At 43.1% G+C, this 17,375-nt stretch overlaps 1 protein-coding gene across 1 annotated transcript; it reads left to right on the top strand.

The window, feature by feature from the left end:
- The first annotated feature begins 6,043 nt into the window (after positions 1-6,043).
- Isl1 (ISL LIM homeobox 1) lies at positions 6,044-15,738 on the top strand. The gene is made up of 6 exons (XM_047556955.1): positions 6,044-6,071; positions 6,891-7,080; positions 9,771-10,030; positions 11,854-12,140; positions 13,288-13,455; positions 15,622-15,738. The coding sequence occupies exons 1-6, from the start codon at positions 6,044-6,046 to the stop codon at positions 15,736-15,738; spliced, it is 1,050 nt and encodes a 349-aa protein (XP_047412911.1).
- Positions 15,739-17,375: the final 1,637 nt, after the last annotated feature.

Here is a 17,375-nt window from a genome sequence, read left to right on the forward strand (position 1 = left end):
TTTTAGCAAAGTGTGTGGTTGCACGTGGGGAAGCAGGGTTGCTTGGAAAGACCAAATCGCAGGACTTCTGAGCCTGAGAAGGACCATAGAACCTGAGTCCCTAAGCTCCGGACAAGAGGCTACCTGGGGTAAAGCGATTGATCTCGGCACCACCAGGAAGGGGAAGCATTGTTGACCCTTTCCTTGCGCAAGTTAATAATTCAGTCGAGTTGATCTAGTGACGTTCTTTCTGAAAGGGGTCGTCTCCCGGGTCCCTATTCTCTGCTTAGTGGTATTTAGCAGGTAGAGGGACAGGGCAAATTCTTCTCTCAACGTGTAGTCGCTAAGAATTGATGCGTTTTAACAGCGTGAAGGAGGAGGCGTAGAAAATTCTCAATGCACACGCGGCCAGAGTTCACCCGCTGATTCACCTCCGCGGAGTGGCGGCAGACTTACGGCGACCTCCAAAATTGTCACGAAAATCTCGCACTGACTAGGCATTTACTGGGATTTAGAAGATTTTTGTCCACTGATAGTCTGCTGGTAGAGGCCACCTATAGGCACCCCCCACCCCCGGCCCTTATAAAAACAGCCCTCTTCCAAGCACCTCTCGGCTGCACTAAACCTCCCTAACACATTTTAGCGGCCAGTTTAATTCACACAAAGTAGCTGTAATCCTTGACATCACCTCCGCAGCCCACCCGAGGACTCCAGCCCTGGACACCTTATGATGCCTCTTTTCTTCTTCTTTTTTATTTTTATTTTTTTTTAAAGCGCTGATTCTGAGACTTAAGGGAACGTTATTGAGGCATCCTGGTAGATTTCCGGGCTTCCCGCTCCCTCCTTCGCGTGGCTGGTAATTTTCTGCTGCTCCTCCTCCTCCCCCTCTTGACCTCCTCCAAGGTACCTTCGCCTCCCCTCCCCCGTTCATCATCGGAAAAAACCTCCAGCAGGCGAGAGCAACAACTCCTTGGCGTTAAATTCAGAGCTGCCTGTTAGATAAGACCGCACTGGGGGAAAGGGTTCCTTCTTTCTGAAAGAACGATCAACCAGATTCGATTAATTGATGAACTAGACTTGAGTTTACTTGCTCGGGATTTCCGAGCTCGAGAGCTCGGGGGTACCAGTGGTGTTTTGCTAGATTTAGCACGGATCTGATAGATTTCAGCCAAACCGCTGAGGGCATGGGGGGAAAAATAAAGCATCTTTGCCTCTCTAGTCTCCAGATACCTCCACAAGAATCCAATACATTTAATGAAAGGTTTGCCAAATACAGGGTTCTAGGAGTCCTTGGGCCAGACCTCTTAGTCAGCACATTGCACTCTGGTTCCAACCTGGACTCTACTCAGATCTCAGTTAACAACCGTCTGCTCCTGAACTTTTGGTTCAGGAGAGGAGGGGCAGGGAGAGTTTCATTTGAAAAGGGTTTCAGCGGATTTTGAGAAATCATAGTAAATATGTCCAGAAGCACAATTCGAAAGGGGTAAGCAAACTGCTGTCCTCGCTTAACGGAACTCCTCCCGGGAATGAGCTGTGGAACCTCGCATCCTAGGGACTGACCTGAGGTTTGTGGCTTCGCCGCTGCCGGGAAGCTGAGAACCAGCAACGAACCGCACAGGAACGCTGCCTTCTTCCAGGCTGTCGTCTGCCAGTAAAACAAAACAAAACAAAAAACAAAAACAGAAACAAAAAACCCACATGCACACACCTACACACACACACACACACACACACACACACACAGGAACGCTGGTGATCCAAACCACTATCTTAACTCAGAATCACAGGATAGGAAGCTCCGTGCAGAAAAAATTCTTGCTAATTCACCCAGATTGTTTTAACTGGTTAATAAAGCAATTGGCACTCAACAAAACCACTTTCACAGCAGGGGTCCTAGGCGATAAAAATAAGAATCACAACTAAAGGTTTGTTATTGTTAACAGCTGCCTTTATTATCGCTGCACAGGTTTATTTTATTTTTTAAAGTGAAAGAAGGAAGGAAAGAAAAGAAGATAATAATTTCATACCCAATGGTACATGGATGAAGATTTCTTCTCTTTCTCTCTGAAATTAGAGCACTGATTCTCTTGATTCATTCTCATTAAGCCACCAACAACAACTGGAAGAGAGGCAAATTAGGTCTAAACACCCATATCCTGTTCCCAGTGGAATACAAATGGTTAAATCCTGACTCCGTTTAAGTGCATATAATTTTATCTGACCCTTGGACGTGATTAAAGATACCAATGGTTTATATAGCCTTATTCTACATGTTTAGAGGCTACAAAGAAAAAAACCAGAAGAGAAATGTTATATACATGTATGTATATATATAAATACATATATATGCATAGTATTTTATAGTTATTTTCGGAGCTCAATAAATTTGTTAACATTTCATTTTGACCCCCAAATTAATTGTTCGTGGAGATCAGAAAATAAAAATCCTTCGGATGTATTTTTTTCATCTGAATAGCTCACCCATTGAAACTGGCAGCATAATTGTTCTACTTTCAAATCTAGTTCTTGTATGGGCTAAACATGGCAACATCCCTGAGAAAAAAATTCCCAACCATATTCATAGATCATTGAAACCCCTCTTTTCTTGGCCAGTCTTTCTTAGGTGGAAAGGGAAAGCTTTCTCACTGTATATAATTTCTAAAAGAACCAACTTAAAATTCACTTATATCTGCCAGGAGTTGGTAGGGAAGAAGTAAATTCTAAATGTACATTTTGCTTTTCAAGTGCAATTAAAACCTTTTTCAATATTTTGGAAAGTTACTTGATTTCATGATGTTTGTTCAGGAATCTGTATCTGGCATTAAGTCTGATCTAGAATGTTTAATTTTAATTAGAGCAGAGGAAGAAAGCAACGGCCCACAACAAACAGGCATAACAGCTCACTAGGAGGCTTGGATGTAACAGCTGCATTTTGGAAGGTGTGTAAAAGTGCACGTGGGCAGATGCCACAGACTCAAGAGGAACATATTCCCAGCATCTCTATTGTATTCAGACCAGACACTGTAAGGTACATTGGATCGGCCTGGTGTGATTGGTACTAAACTCCATAACTATTTATTCTTCTTTTTGTCTTGTCAGTAGAGGAGATCAAACCAGGAATTCACACCACTGCTGTTTTGAAGGCTATATTTTGGACCTAACAGAATATACAAAGGTCAAAATGAGTCCAATTACCACAGGAGAGTGTCTCATCTCCCCTTTGAACACAAGAGGTCGCTCCTATGATCCAGCACTCTGGAAAAATATTGCTAATCATACTTTTATGTAATCCGTTTTATGTATTCCATTAAAACACTAAAATTTTTACAGATATATTTGGTACACTAAATCTACATATAGCAATCAACTAAGGAAATGGGAAGAATCTGTGATCACATTAGAACTTTCAGGTAAAGTGAAATAATGCTACCAACCTAATTTTGATTTTAATGCAAAATGTATTATCAAATACATAGATCTCCAGAGCATACTCATCATGGAACAACATAATTATTTGGTCCCTTCAATGGGAGTATCTTACACAGGAGGATCCTTGCTTCTGTTAGTTTAGGAACTTAGAAAATAATGGTTGACAATAAGGGTGTGGGCTAAGCAAAGGAAAACCTGTTGTCTTCACCATTATGGTGAAACCGCTCATCACTGCAGGTTTTCCTTCAAGTCACAAGTCAGATCTTCTTGGAATTGCTATCATCGGCAATAATTCTTTGTAATTGCTTATTGGTTTAGGGAGTTTAAATACAACTCTGTGTATGTGTGTGTATGTAGGAAGGAGGATGGGCAGTAAGGATGTTTTGTGAGTCTCAAGTATAAGTCACCAGGCTTCTGGCTGTTTCTGGTGTTTAATTCCATGTTATAAATATGGTATGAGGGAATACATTGGTTCAAGTCCTCTATTTACTTTCTGGTGTTATGGTGGTATCTTTTTTTACTAGGGTCAACTTGGTTATCTTTAAGGGAAACATGCCCATATACTGGGAGACTTGCTTAGTGTAGCGATTACCAGTATCAGCTTTACAGAATCAGCTTGACAAAAGGTTCCATGCACACACCAGAGACTAGAAACATGAACTAAAGCAAAACAAAACACAACTGGTAAACTTATCAACCTGTATCAATACACTTTCAATTCCACACACGCACTCCATTCCTTTTTAACATAATAAGAATGGAAAAGAAGGGATCCAATTTGAAATCTTCTTTGAGAGAAAACAAAATAAACAAGACAAAAATAATATTATCTACTCTTGGTAAAGCCCCAGCTATGTTAGGAGGAAACTCACGCATTTTAGTTGCTTTTTGGAGAGGTATATCCGTTCAAACCCGGCCATTGAGGCCATCCGAGGGCTCACAAGTCTTATCAAGGGTTAGATCTGGTGAAAGATACAAAGAAAGGAGTTTCCTAACCCACAGAATCTTCTCGCCGCTTCAAGATACCAAGTTAAACCTTCTACGGCTTGTGTTTGTAGGCTTTTAAAGATAAAATTCGCAGTACCGCTAAATAAGGGATGGCTGTTTATAAGTTTTGGGAGAAATATAGGAGTTCTTCGTGGCCTTCCTTCACTCTGTCTTTGAGAAACTGTAAGAGATGATGGGAACATGTAAAAAAGATTGAGAAAAGTTACCGGCTTTGCAGCCAACAGTCTTTTCTCTTTCCAGGTAGTTTCCCGAGAGAAAAAGATTATATCCCCTCTTAATGCAGTGAAATGGGTATTTCACTTTTTCTATAAGAGATTCCTTCCTACTGGAGCCCTCAGACTAATATAGCTTTTTAAACCTCTAGAAATACACGGAAAATTGTCTTTATAATTATCAAAACAGGACAAGCTAATTGCGCGAGTTTGCTTAAAAAGAGGGCAAGAGATCATCAGAGAGGAACTGGACAGTATATAACCGCTTTACAAACTTTAGGCTACCAGAAGATCATTTCGCTCTTTGGCTTTGCTTTAATCCTAGAGTTAAACTGAAAAGCAGACCTCGCGGGTCAAAAAGAGAAGGCAGTCCGCGGTGTCAACTTCGTTTTACCTGTGCGTTTCCAACCTGATTGTCCGCTACGGCAAGAAGAGCCCCTTTCCTCCCACCCCACGATTTTTGGAGATCTGAGGTCGGGGTAACGGGGTAATGGGGTAGCAGTCAGCGAACAATTCCTCTGTGTCTAATCATCCCATTCCCGTTTCTTCTTTCCCTAGCGAGCCGTAGGTAGCCAGTTCGGGAGTCCGGGCAGCAAAGCAGCGCAAGGCCCTGGGCTGTGCGCTGCAGCATGGGACCAACCGAGCTAAACGCCCTGTTTCAAGTTCCCCTTTTTCCTAAAGCCCAGGAGGGACCTCGTTAACACGAAGACCTACCCACCAGCCACTCGCCACCGGCGGCAGAAAAGTGAGACCCGCGCTCAACGCAGCCAGCTGACTGTGGGGACCCCAGGAGCGCAGGGCGGAGGAGCAGCGCGACAGGAGGCGAGCGCGCAGGCGGCGCAGCCGGGAAGGAGCAGGGAGGGGCAGGAGGAGGAGGAGGAAAGGGAAGCCAAAAGCCAGAGCAGCCGAGCAGCCAGGCAGCCCGAGCATCGGGGGAGAACAGCCTGAGCCCCGAGCAAGTTGCCTCGGGAGCCCTAATCCTCTCCCGCGGGCTCGCCGAGCGGTCAGTGGCACTCAGCAGCGGCGAGGCTGAAATATGATAATCAGAACAGCTGCGCCGCGCGCCCCGCAGCCAATGGGCGCGGCGCTCGCCTGACGTCCCCGCGCGCTGCGTCAGACCAATGGCGATGGAGCTGAGTTGGAGCAGAGAAGTTTGAGTAAGAGATAAGGAAGAGAGGTGCCCCAGCCGCGCCGAGTCCGCCGCCGCCGCAGCGCCTCTGCTTCGCCAACTCCGCCGGCTTAAAGTGGACTCCCGGATCTGCGAGGGCGCGGCGCAGCCGGGCAGCGGCTCTGAGCCTTGGCAACCCCAGGGTCCACTATTTCCCATTTAGCCACAGCTCCAGCATCCTCTCTGTGGGCTGTTCACCAACTGTACAACCACCATTTCACTGTGGACACTACTCCCTCTCACAGATATGGGAGACATGGGAGATCCACCAAAAAGTAAGAGGCTATTTTACCTTGTGGGGCTCGGTTTGCTGTTCTTGTGCGGGGGTATCTCTTAGGCATGGGTGCAAAGGGCTCTTCGGAGTTGAAGTCATTGCCCGGAGAGAAAGAAAAGGTGGCTTTTCTTGTTGCCGCCACGCCTGCATGCTTGCTGTCGGTTCTGATCTTCGGGAAACTGATCTTACCTTGTGTTTGAATTCTCTGTGCCCTCCCAAAGCCTAGCCTTCTGGTGCTAAGCGGTGATTTCCTCCTCCGGAATTCTGAGCTCTAGGAGAAGGTTATTATGTTGCAAAGGTCTGCCGCACATACAATACCCAGAGATATGATTTAGCATTAGACTTGCAAAAGAGAACGAGTGACAACTGTATTGATGTCTGCTCTTGCTAACAATATCCAGTCCTATGTGCTATTTAAGAGCGTGCTTCATGGAAAATATAGACATCCCTGCGTTCACTTAACGCTTCTAGTCAAAACCTTTTCTTTGACTTGACTTATCCATAATCTTTCCCAATGATTATAGCAAAGAGGGAGGAGGGGGGAAATACAAAATGAGCGGGTTTGATTGCGTGCTAGGCTTACAAATGTAGACTATTCAAATCTGCATTTCACATATATTCCACCTCCTTTTTAAAACGAGTCAAGGTTTTGATGGCACACTTCAATTACCATCCCAAAGTGCAATACTCTTAAAAAAGGGGGGGGGGGGGAGGGAAAAAAACCTCCCAGAGTACACCCTATAAGAGAACGACACTAAAAGTGTGTTTATCTCTGTAGGAAGTAAACGGTTAGTCAATCATGTATTTATTTTCATTTCAGAAAAACGTCTGATTTCCCTATGTGTTGGTTGCGGCAATCAAATTCACGATCAGTATATTCTGAGGGTTTCTCCGGATTTGGAATGGCATGCGGCATGTTTGAAATGTGCAGAGTGTAATCAGTATTTGGACGAGAGCTGTACGTGCTTTGTTAGGGATGGGAAAACCTACTGTAAAAGAGATTATATCAGGTATGCCATTATTCTTCTTCCTTAATTTTGTCAGATTTCTCTGTCTCTCCCCATTTCTTATTTATGTTATTTGGTGTGGCTTTGTCTTTTGGGGAAGTTTGCCTTAATGGAGTGTAGCATGCAAAAGTTGTCCTTTAAGTGTAGTTTTAAAAATACGCTTTTCATTTCACTTTTTAGGGGGAAAAAAGCCCTTCACAGTGGTATCATAAATTGTGTGGTATTAGTAAATTACTCTTGGAATTTGTGATGTCCAAAATATTTCCTCCTTTTGCCTTCCCCTTCCAAAACAAACAAAAACATTTAAAGATGAATAAGTTTGGGATTCTAAACTTTAAAATATGGTCGATTTTCACTTTATAGAACAGCATTATTTATTTATTTGTTTGTTTATTTTAATCCTGTTTATTAGTGACTTAAAAATTCTTTGGAGGTGTCAGTGAGATAAATAAAAGTTTGAAGCATGTTTGGAGATGCAGTTTGAAAAAGCAAATAGACATATTGCCCCTTTTACTTTTAGGATAAGAATTCCTTCCTGGGAAATTTCAAAACCAACTGAAATATTCCTTGCAAAACGACCGGAAATTTAATCTTTTTAAATATTAACCCTTTGGTGACATTTGACTGCCTTTTCTTTCTTATCTTATCTGAGCTGATGAATTAGACAGAGCAGATCAAATTGCCCATCATCTGTCTAGGAACAATTGGTATATTTAGATAATTGAACAGCTTCCTTTCTCACATTAAAATCTAGTAACTGATAAAATGAGTGAATTGCCCATACTGACACAACTAAAACTACATAGGAACTTTCTGAGTTCGTGTTGTTATTGTTCTTTCAATTCACTCTACATGAGGCTTTGCTAGTCTCAAGTTTTCTCTGACCTGTGTAGATATGTCAGAAACTTTGTTTTCTCCCTTAGGAAGCCAGTATAATTTCTAAGAAAATTGTATTAGTTTTAATAACAAACAGAAGAGATATTATCATTGCTATTATGTTAAGTGGTATTTTAAAAAATTCTCCAGTGGCTATTAATAATTAGTTTTTGTAAGTTGTAGTGTTTTTGGAGCTTGAAAACTTTTGTTGAAGTTTAATTAAGATTCAATATGCAGTCACAATTTTCTCTTGCTCACATAGTATCCACAATTCTCTTCTTCTTTTTTAAATTGTGAAGTGGAGAGTTTAATCTTGATAGATAAAATTGAACAGTGCAGGGAGGGAGGTTTTTTAATACGTAGGGGGATAGTGGGAGGAAGTAGGGGAAGTGGGGTACAGGAAGGGGGAGGGATTTTCTAAATTGTTTGGTCATAGGCAAAGTCCTCATCCTATAAAATGGAAGATCTCACATTGGGTAGGCGGAGGGAGGAAAACTTTTGAATCTACCTTCTAACCTTTGACAAATGAACTGTTTTCTTTTCCCTTTTTCTTTCTTTTTTTCTTCCTTGACTGACATGTGAACTCAAGATTCTGGAGAGGGAGAATTTACCCGCACCTCCAAGAACTTTACTCCTATAGAGACACTGCTTTGCTCAATTGCACAGACCTGCATGTTCCTCATTTGGGATACATACAACTGTGGGAGAACCCAATTGCTTTTTTACTTTCCTCCACTAACTCTGTGTTTGTGTGTATGCACTCACTTGTGCACTCACCCTTGGAAATACTGCAGTTGTAAAAGCAGAGCAGAGAGACCACTTGAATTTCAAAATTTTCAAAATCTCCTCCATGCTTTGTGTGCCTTTTTTCCTCTTTCTTTCATTCTCTCTATAGGAATGGCCAGTTTTCTGTTATTCTGATAGATACTGAGAGGGCCAGGCAGTGCAGCCTTAGATAGAACCTATAAGGATTGTCCGTTGGTAAGGAAAAGACAGCACCAAGGAAGACCTTAGAAGTGAGTCTTTTCATTTTTTAGACTAGTCTTGGCTCTCAAGCAAACTGAAATAGATGTGGATGTTTCCACAACTTGAAAAGATGAGAGAGCAGATGCAGATTTTAAAAATAATAATAAAAGGAAGAATGGAGAGGGAACTTTCCATTAACACTGTTGCCTGTGCAAAACCTTTGGCTGGATAAAGATATGAATGTACAGAAACTCTGGGAACCCTCAGAGGTTTCATTTTGTTATTTTGTGTATTTGTATGTGTTCCCAGTGAAGTGGAGTGACAATCCCACTCCCCGGCACCCCCTTTTTAAATTTTTTGCAGTATCAGGAATATTTCGAGCCACTAAAATAGAGAAATAAGGAAACAAAAGTGGGGGGCTACTGGTCACCACAGTACCCCTGAATTCCTTCCGGCAAGTATCTGTAAGGAGAACCCTGAGACTGGTTGCTCCATCAGCGACCAAGGTTTTGAATCCATCATTGAATTTTCCTTGTTTCGGGTTGGGTGTTCTGAATTAAGACGAACCAACTGAGACACAGGTCTTGGGAAAGGAAAAGGGAGAGGAAGAAGGAGAAGGAAAAAGGTGGAGGGAATGGAGAGGAGAGAGGTTTCATTTCTATCCTCCCGTTTCCATGCTTCTGTTTGGTAATACTGATTTTTCTGGGCATCTCAGGGGCTTACAGCCTAGATCACTGACGATCTTGGGACAGGGCAATACCTGCCTGATCTTGGGACAGAGCAATACCTGCCTGAAGTGACCCCCTCTCCTTGTGCTTCTTCTCTTCTCCCCCTGGTCGGTCCCTACGCAGGTTGTACGGAATCAAATGCGCCAAGTGCAGCATCGGCTTCAGTAAGAATGACTTCGTGATGCGCGCCCGCTCCAAGGTGTACCACATCGAGTGTTTTCGCTGTGTGGCCTGTAGCCGCCAGCTTATCCCCGGGGACGAGTTTGCGCTGCGGGAAGATGGGCTCTTCTGCCGTGCGGACCACGATGTGGTGGAGAGGGCCAGCTTGGGCGCCGGCGACCCTCTCAGTCCTTTGCATCCAGCACGGCCGCTGCAAATGGCAGGTACTTCTCCGCCCTAAGTCAGACCCGCTTGGGGAGGCAGAGGCACTGGGCTAAGTCAGTGCTGCCCGACACTGCCCTGGCGGCCATAGCAACCCTGGTAGCCGCAGGGTGATCGCAACACCAGACCTGCAGTTAAATGAAGTGTTATGCATGCTCTGCTCTTTTGCAGCAAGGTTCAGTACACACACTGTCTGCCTTGACGCCGCAACCACACCTACATGTCTGTGTGTCTATATATGGGTACACAAGAACACAATGCCACTTGTGCTCACATGTATACACAAGCCCAAACAGTACTGTCAGTTTACCCTGGCTTCCAAACCATAGCTTACTGAAAAGGGCTTCAGCTCCCCGCCAGGTATTCTCTGAGCTGCCTAATTAAAGGGGTGGAGTCCTAGGCTCTTGGAGCTTCCTTTAACCCAATGAAGGAAGCTTAGAGAGCCCTAAGTCATTTATCCTACCAAATTTATTTTTCCTTGAGAATTACTCCCCACTCTGAAACATTTTTAAATTTTTACTTTATCCTTTTGTAAGAGAATTGGCCCAGAAAAGAGAGGGTCTTAATAACTATAGGCCACAGTGCAAAGCTGTAATTTAAAACTGTCAACAAGCTAATCTGCAGTAATTGAATTTTAAAGGGAGTCTGCCTCTTTAAACCATTCATTCTATGTGATTCGGTGAGAATTTCATCTTCAAGCCTGTTGCTGTAGCTCTAAATTGACCCCATAGGTGTTGGCCTGACCCCAGGGGATCATGGAAGGTGCAGGATTTCTACCATATAGATCAGAGGGTCAGTTCCCTATAAAGGAGAGTAGAAACAGAGCAAAGTTGGCCAGTACCAAGGCTCTGTTTCTGTACCTGCCCTCTAGTCCTCAGTAGATTTGCAACCCGTGCCCCTCCCCCACACCATGTAGTTTTAAAGTATCAGTTCCCACTATACTGGAGGTGAGGAAAAGACAGCTCTTCCCTCCTACCCGCAACTGGTCCCTTACTGGCAGCTCTAAGAATTCTCTCCTGAGGGATTTGTGAGTAGCTTGTATCAGGGCAAAGCCAAGGGTGGGAAATACAGAGGAGACCAGAATACTGGAGGTTGGGGTGTGTAAGCACAGCATTTGTTTCCCGGTCAGTTGTTTATCTCTAATGGATGCAGCTCAATAGAGTTTCAGTTTTCTTGTGCTTAGGGTCAGCCCTCCTCTACTGAACATTGAACATCCCATGTTGATTTAGTACTAAAAAGACTAGGGACTGGAGAGATGGTCGAAATATGGGATTTATTTATTTGTTTTTATTTGTATTTGTATTTTTGCCTGTTAAAAGGACTGTCCTCTGGGACTATACAGTTCAAGGCTTTCTAGCAGAATTCTGGACCTTCCCTTTGCAGACATTCTGACTGTCACTAGGATGTTCTGTATTTCCTCCCCTGGTACCCTCTATGGCCTTCACCCAAGAGGAAACTCCCAGTATGGAAATGGGGGTGCTTATTGTAATCTGGGCCCAGTCTGGATATGGGGAAAAGGGAGGAAGGAGGAAAAGGAAGACTGAAAATGTTGTCTCTGATGTGAGCTGGGGGAACTGATCCGGAGCCGCCCTTCCCTTGGCTGAGGCTGTGTTGACATGAACAGGGGTGAGGGCTGTGTTCAGACCTGTATTACTCAGCATTAACCCCTGCAGATTACAGAGCACAAAGATTTTACAGAGATTTTATTCTGCTTTGCACCCTCCTCACCCCACCTCTGCTGTCCCCAGAGCTCCTGAGTGGCCTGGCCTAGCTGGCTGGTGAGCTAGTGGCCTGGACTGTTCTCATGGTGCCCCTTGCCCCACAGCGGAGCCCATCTCTGCTCGGCAGCCGGCCCTGCGGCCCCATGTCCACAAGCAGCCAGAGAAGACCACCCGTGTGCGGACTGTGCTGAACGAGAAACAGCTGCACACCTTGCGGACCTGCTATGCCGCCAACCCCCGACCTGATGCGCTCATGAAGGAGCAACTAGTGGAGATGACAGGCCTCAGCCCCCGTGTGATCCGAGTCTGGTTTCAAAACAAGCGGTGCAAGGATAAGAAGCGGAGCATCATGATGAAGCAGCTACAGCAGCAGCAACCCAATGACAAAACTGTGAGTGGCCCTGGGGCCCAAGCAGGGAACTCAAGCAGGAGGAGGAAGTGCAGTACCTTTGTGTGTCTAATCTGGCTTGCACCAGTTTAAGTGCAATGGGGTGGCCCTCCTATCCCCAGCTCCATCAAACTATAGATCAAAGTGGCTGGGGGAGGCACCCTGCTGCCCACCCTGTGCTGATCTGAGCACTAGGCAGGTTAGAGAGGCCCCTATCAAAGTGATAGGGGCTCACATCCCGGTGGGTGGGCTCAGGCCCTTAACCTGACCAGCATATGAACCTGAAGGACTCAATTGCCCCCTCCAAGGGTAGGTGACAATGAGGCATTGGGGACAATCAATTCCTCAAAAGGAATAGCACCTCAGGTGTCAGTCTAGATCCTGGGACCTGGGGACTAGTCCTGCTGCCAGCCTCCTGGGCCTATCCTCACCACCTTGAGGCTGGAGAGGTCCCCTCAGTGATCCCCACTCCCACAATACAGAGCACCCTTCACTCCTGGTGGAGCCTAGACCTCCACAAAGGCGTCAGGCAACTGGCACTATTATCCAGGGCAGCACCCCACTGCAGGCTTCCTAGTTAAGTTAAGCTAAAGAGTTTATTTCTTTCCTTTTTTTTTTTTCTTTTTTTTACTGCTTGGCCCTATTTTTAAATGCCATAAAACCTGCTGTCATTAAACTTGGCAGGCTAGCCAGGGTACTTTGTAAGTTGGTTAGTGCATAATAGCACAATAGCTGCCAGACTCAAAAGCTGGGGAGTGGGGGCTAGCTCTGGGAGGAAAACTGCTTGGAGAAAATCTGCAACTAACTAAAACTGCCCAGATCCACCATGTCCTGAGGCAGAAGGGAGAAAATTTGGCTCGTGAAAGCCCATAGTTGGAATTGGGGATCAGCTTCTAAGGTAAGGGGGAAAATGACAATCAAAGTAGAATTTGTTTCAAGAAGGTCTAGGTAGACCAAGTAGAACAGACTACAGAAGTAGAAAAACAAAACTGAAATCCAGCTCATATCCATAGGTACAGCAGATTAACTGAGTCAATAAAGGGCCACTATAGAGATAAGATAATACCCAGGTATATTTGCTTAGCCTGTGCAGACAATGGAGGGAGGGAGTTTGCTCATTAACATGTTGGGATGGGGGGGTTATTCACAGAATATCCAGGGGATGACAGGAACTCCCATGGTAGCTGCCAGTCCAGAGAGGCACGACGGTGGCTTGCAGGCTAACCCAGTTGAGGTGCAAAGTTACCAGCCGCCTTGGAAAGTACTGAGCGACTTCGCCTTGCAGAGTGACATAGATCAACCCGCTTTTCAGCAACTGGTAAGTGTCAGCTCACAGACAGAGAAGAGTGAATTCCCAACAGAAAGGGGATTCTGGTTTAACTGTCACATACTGAAAGATTCTGGGGGAGGGTAGTCCCTGACCCCAGGGTTGGGGGAGAGATGAGGGGGTGTGTTAGTAAAGAGAAGGGGGGCAAATGCGAGGAAAACAAACCTCTTGTTTTAATGAGACTGCGTAATTTGACTCCATAGGTTGAATTTTTTTTTTGTCAGATGTACTTTTGGGGATTAACTTCAAGGTACCCAACTAGATGACTTGGGTGAAAAGAGATGCATAGGGCTGCAAAATTGGGCACTGTAGACTTTTAGAGTTTGCAGGGACTTTAGAGATCACCTTGGCATTTGATTCAACAATCATTATGTTTGTTCCCTCTTCAACATCTAGAGAACAGGATATTTCAGAGCTCAATTCAAAGTGATTATAATTCATATGCAATGTTATAATATATAATCAATGTTATTGATAAGCAGCAGGCACCTGTCTAGGTACAATTTTCAAATACATCAGGAAAGATATTAATTATTCAAATAGTTGACCGACACTTTTTATTACTGTATCCCTTTCTTGGGTAAAAAAGACTGCTTAAACATTTTTTAAGTATATGAGTTCAAATGTCACATAGTCATATATTGTGGTGGCATTTATAGCTTTACCAGTCAGAGTGCTTATTTAATCCTGGGAAACCTATTTTAGCATTAATATGTTTTATACATCCAGAAAAGATAATTATTTCACCTTTTTAACATCCAAAAGACTTAAAAGGTCAAGATAAATAAAAATATTAAGTATGTGTCCTTTGTAATATGATATGTACATATACTTAAGAGTCCTTTTCTTTCCTTTTTACCACTGAGTACATCCCCAGTCCTTTTTGTTTTTATTTTGAGACAGAGTCTCACTAAGTGGCTGAGGGTCTTGCTACATTACTGAAACTAGTCTCTAGCTTGTGATTCTTCTGACTCAGCCTCCCAAGTTGTTGGGATTATAGGCATGTGCCACCGCATCTGGCTTACAATTTTTTCTTAATGTCATCAACCCTATGAAATCCTATCTTATAAAACAGGAAGCTCTATCCTAAAAGCATGATCCACCCTGGAGCAGTAAAGCTAAAGCATTAGTGAAGGACAGTTTTTTACCCTCCTGTTCACCCAGAGGGCATTTACTTCCTGGGTATCATCAGTTAGTAAAGGGCCAGAGGCAAATGATTCAAGGGCTTGGCTCCAGGCTTGGTCTGTAAGTGGGCCAGGCAAATGGTAGGCAAATTTGAGAAGTCCATCCATTGACCTCACAATGGGAAAGTTTAACAGAGTAGAAAGGAAGGTAGGTAGACTTTGAAACTAGAAAAAGAGCTTAAGTTAAAGTTATTAATCTGATAAGTTGTTTGAACAAAATCCTGAAGGAAGGTAAGGAGAGGGCTCAGGACAGACAGATGTTGCACCTTCTGAAACTTTAGTGTTAGGTAAGAGCAGTAAAGGGGAAGCTGAGGCAGGGATCCGGTGTGGTCACCTAAGGAGGTTTACAACGGTATTTCCATGCTTTTCCATTTAAAAGAGCCAGATATTTATCATATGAGCACATTATAATATATGGATTTCCTCTATGAAAGAAGAGCTCCATTGGGTGACTGGGGGTGGGGGGACGGGGAGAAAGAAGCAGCAGGACCAAGGAAGAAAACCCATACTGTGAGTCCTCTAAGGGGTTATTTTCTGCATCTCCCAGTCACTTGATCTGAATTTTCTAACTCAAAAAGAGAGGCTTTGATGCCTAGAGACTGAGAACTCACCTGCTCCCAGGGCAACATGTTGCCAGCAGGATTATTTTATTTAGAGCATGCATGGTAGAGTTGTGATACCATTTTAGAGTGGGAAACACATTTGTTCTTAAATAATTTAATGCAACATAATGTTGGGAATTGGGAATTCAGTTTGAGTTAAAACAGGTCTTTAAGAAGATGGGAAAGTGAGAGAATTTCTTTTCAATTTCTCTTCATAGGCTTTCTAAAAGCCTGTTAAAATTCTATTACATATGTATCTACATGTCCATCTATTTACACAAACATTTGCACATACATACACAATATGATGAGTTTATTTTTTATGAATGCTATTACAGCCTCCTTTATTTATTTCTCAACCTTCCATGCAGGTCAATTTTTCAGAAGGAGGACCAGGCTCTAATTCCACTGGCAGTGAAGTAGCATCAATGTCCTCTCAACTCCCAGATACACCTAACAGCATGGTAGCCAGCCCCATTGAGGCATGAGGAACATTCATTCAGATGTATTTTTTTTTTCCTGTTGGAGAAAGTGGGAAATTATAATGTTGAACTCCGAAACTAAAGTATTTAACGACCCAGTCAATGAAAACTGAATCAAGAAACGAATGCTCCATGAAATGCACGAAGTCTGTTTTAACGACAAGGTGATATGGTAGCAACACTGTGAAGACAATCATGGGATTTTACTAGAATTAAAACAAAACCCAAAACCCAACATACGCTATTCAATGACCTTAGGAGTACTGAAGAAAAAAAAAAAAAAGACGTTTTTAAAACGTAGAGGATTTATATTCAAGGATCTCAAAAAAAGCATTTTCATTTCACTGCACATCTAGAAAAAAAAAAAAAAAGCAGAAATAGAAAATTTTCTAGTCCGTCCTAATCTGAATGGTGCTGTTTCTATATGGTCATTGCCTTGCCAAACAAGAGCTCCAGCAAGATCAGGAAGAGAGACTGGCCTCCTTGGCCGGAAAGAGTCCTTTCAGGAAGGTGGAGCTGCATTGGTTTGCGATGTTTTTAGTTGACTTTAACAAGGGGTTAATTGAAATCTGGGGTCTCTTAGCATGTCCTATAGCTGGTTCCTTTTTACTTTTGTCCCTCTCTCTCTCTCTCTCTTTCTCTTTCTCTCTCTCTTTTTTTTGAGATCCATCCTCTATCAAGAAGTCTGAAGCGACTTTAAAGGTTTTTAAATTCAGATTTAAAAACCAACTTATAAAGCATTGCAACAAGGTTACCTCTATTTTGCCACAAGCGTCTCGGGATTGTGTTTGACTTGTGTCTGTCCAAGAACTTTTCCCCCAAAGATGTGTATAGTTATTGGTTAAAATGACTGTTTTTTTTTCTCTCTCTGGAAATAAAGAGGAAAAAAGGAAACTTTTTTTGTTTGCTCTTGCATTGCAAAAATTATAAAGTAATTTATTATTTATTGTCAGAAGACTTGCCACTTTTCATGTCATTTGACATTATTTTTTGTTTGCTGAAGTAAAAAAAGATAAAGGTTGTATCGTGGTCTTTGAATTATATGTCTAATTCTATGTGTTTTGTCTTTTTTCTTAAATATTATGTGAAATCAAAGCGCCATATGTAGAATTATATCTTCAGGACTATTTCACTAATAAACGTTTGGCATAGATAAATAAATAAACGCGATGATTCAGGGTCCCTCTTTTATATGTTTATTAGCAAGATTTTATATGTCTGAAATTAAGGATTGCATGTTGAATTGGGGTAAACCGATATATAGTAGGTGTGATATTGTATTGCAAGCTGTTAAAGTTGAGTTTGCAAGTTTGGATTTCAGTAGTTGGATCAAAGTTGATTGGAAGAAGCCCTTAGCTCTCCGATGCGATAATGTTACTGGCTTTGTGAAAATGAGATGCTGTTCTGCCCCCTACCTTTTCTTCCTCCTGTTTTTTTTTTTTTTCCCTTCCCCGTCCCATCCATCCACCCACCCTCCCCCCAGAGGGTCCTGCTTAAAATAGGTTTTGATTTGAAGTCACTATCTTATTTTCTTAGAGTAAGTGCTTTATACCAAAGTCTCCTGCTTAGGATTGTTGAAATGATCCGTATTTCCAAATATAAGCTCTTGCTAAGAGAGAGACTTTCTGCCTAGCCAGTGAGGT

The sequence above is a fragment of the Sciurus carolinensis genome, chromosome 6 (genome assembly GCF_902686445.1).
Source record: "Sciurus carolinensis chromosome 6, mSciCar1.2, whole genome shotgun sequence".
Taxonomy (NCBI): domain Eukaryota; kingdom Metazoa; phylum Chordata; class Mammalia; order Rodentia; family Sciuridae; genus Sciurus; species Sciurus carolinensis.

Coding starts and splice junctions, on each gene's coding strand:
- Isl1 (XM_047556955.1), top strand. CDS start 6,044: ATGGGAGACATGGGAGATCCACCAAAAA. Junction 6,072..6,890: donor CATGGGAGATCCACCAAAAA/GTAAGAGGCTAT, acceptor TTTTCATTTCAG/AAAAACGTCTGATTTCCCTA. Junction 10,031..11,853: donor ACGGCCGCTGCAAATGGCAG/GTACTTCTCCGC, acceptor CTTGCCCCACAG/CGGAGCCCATCTCTGCTCGG.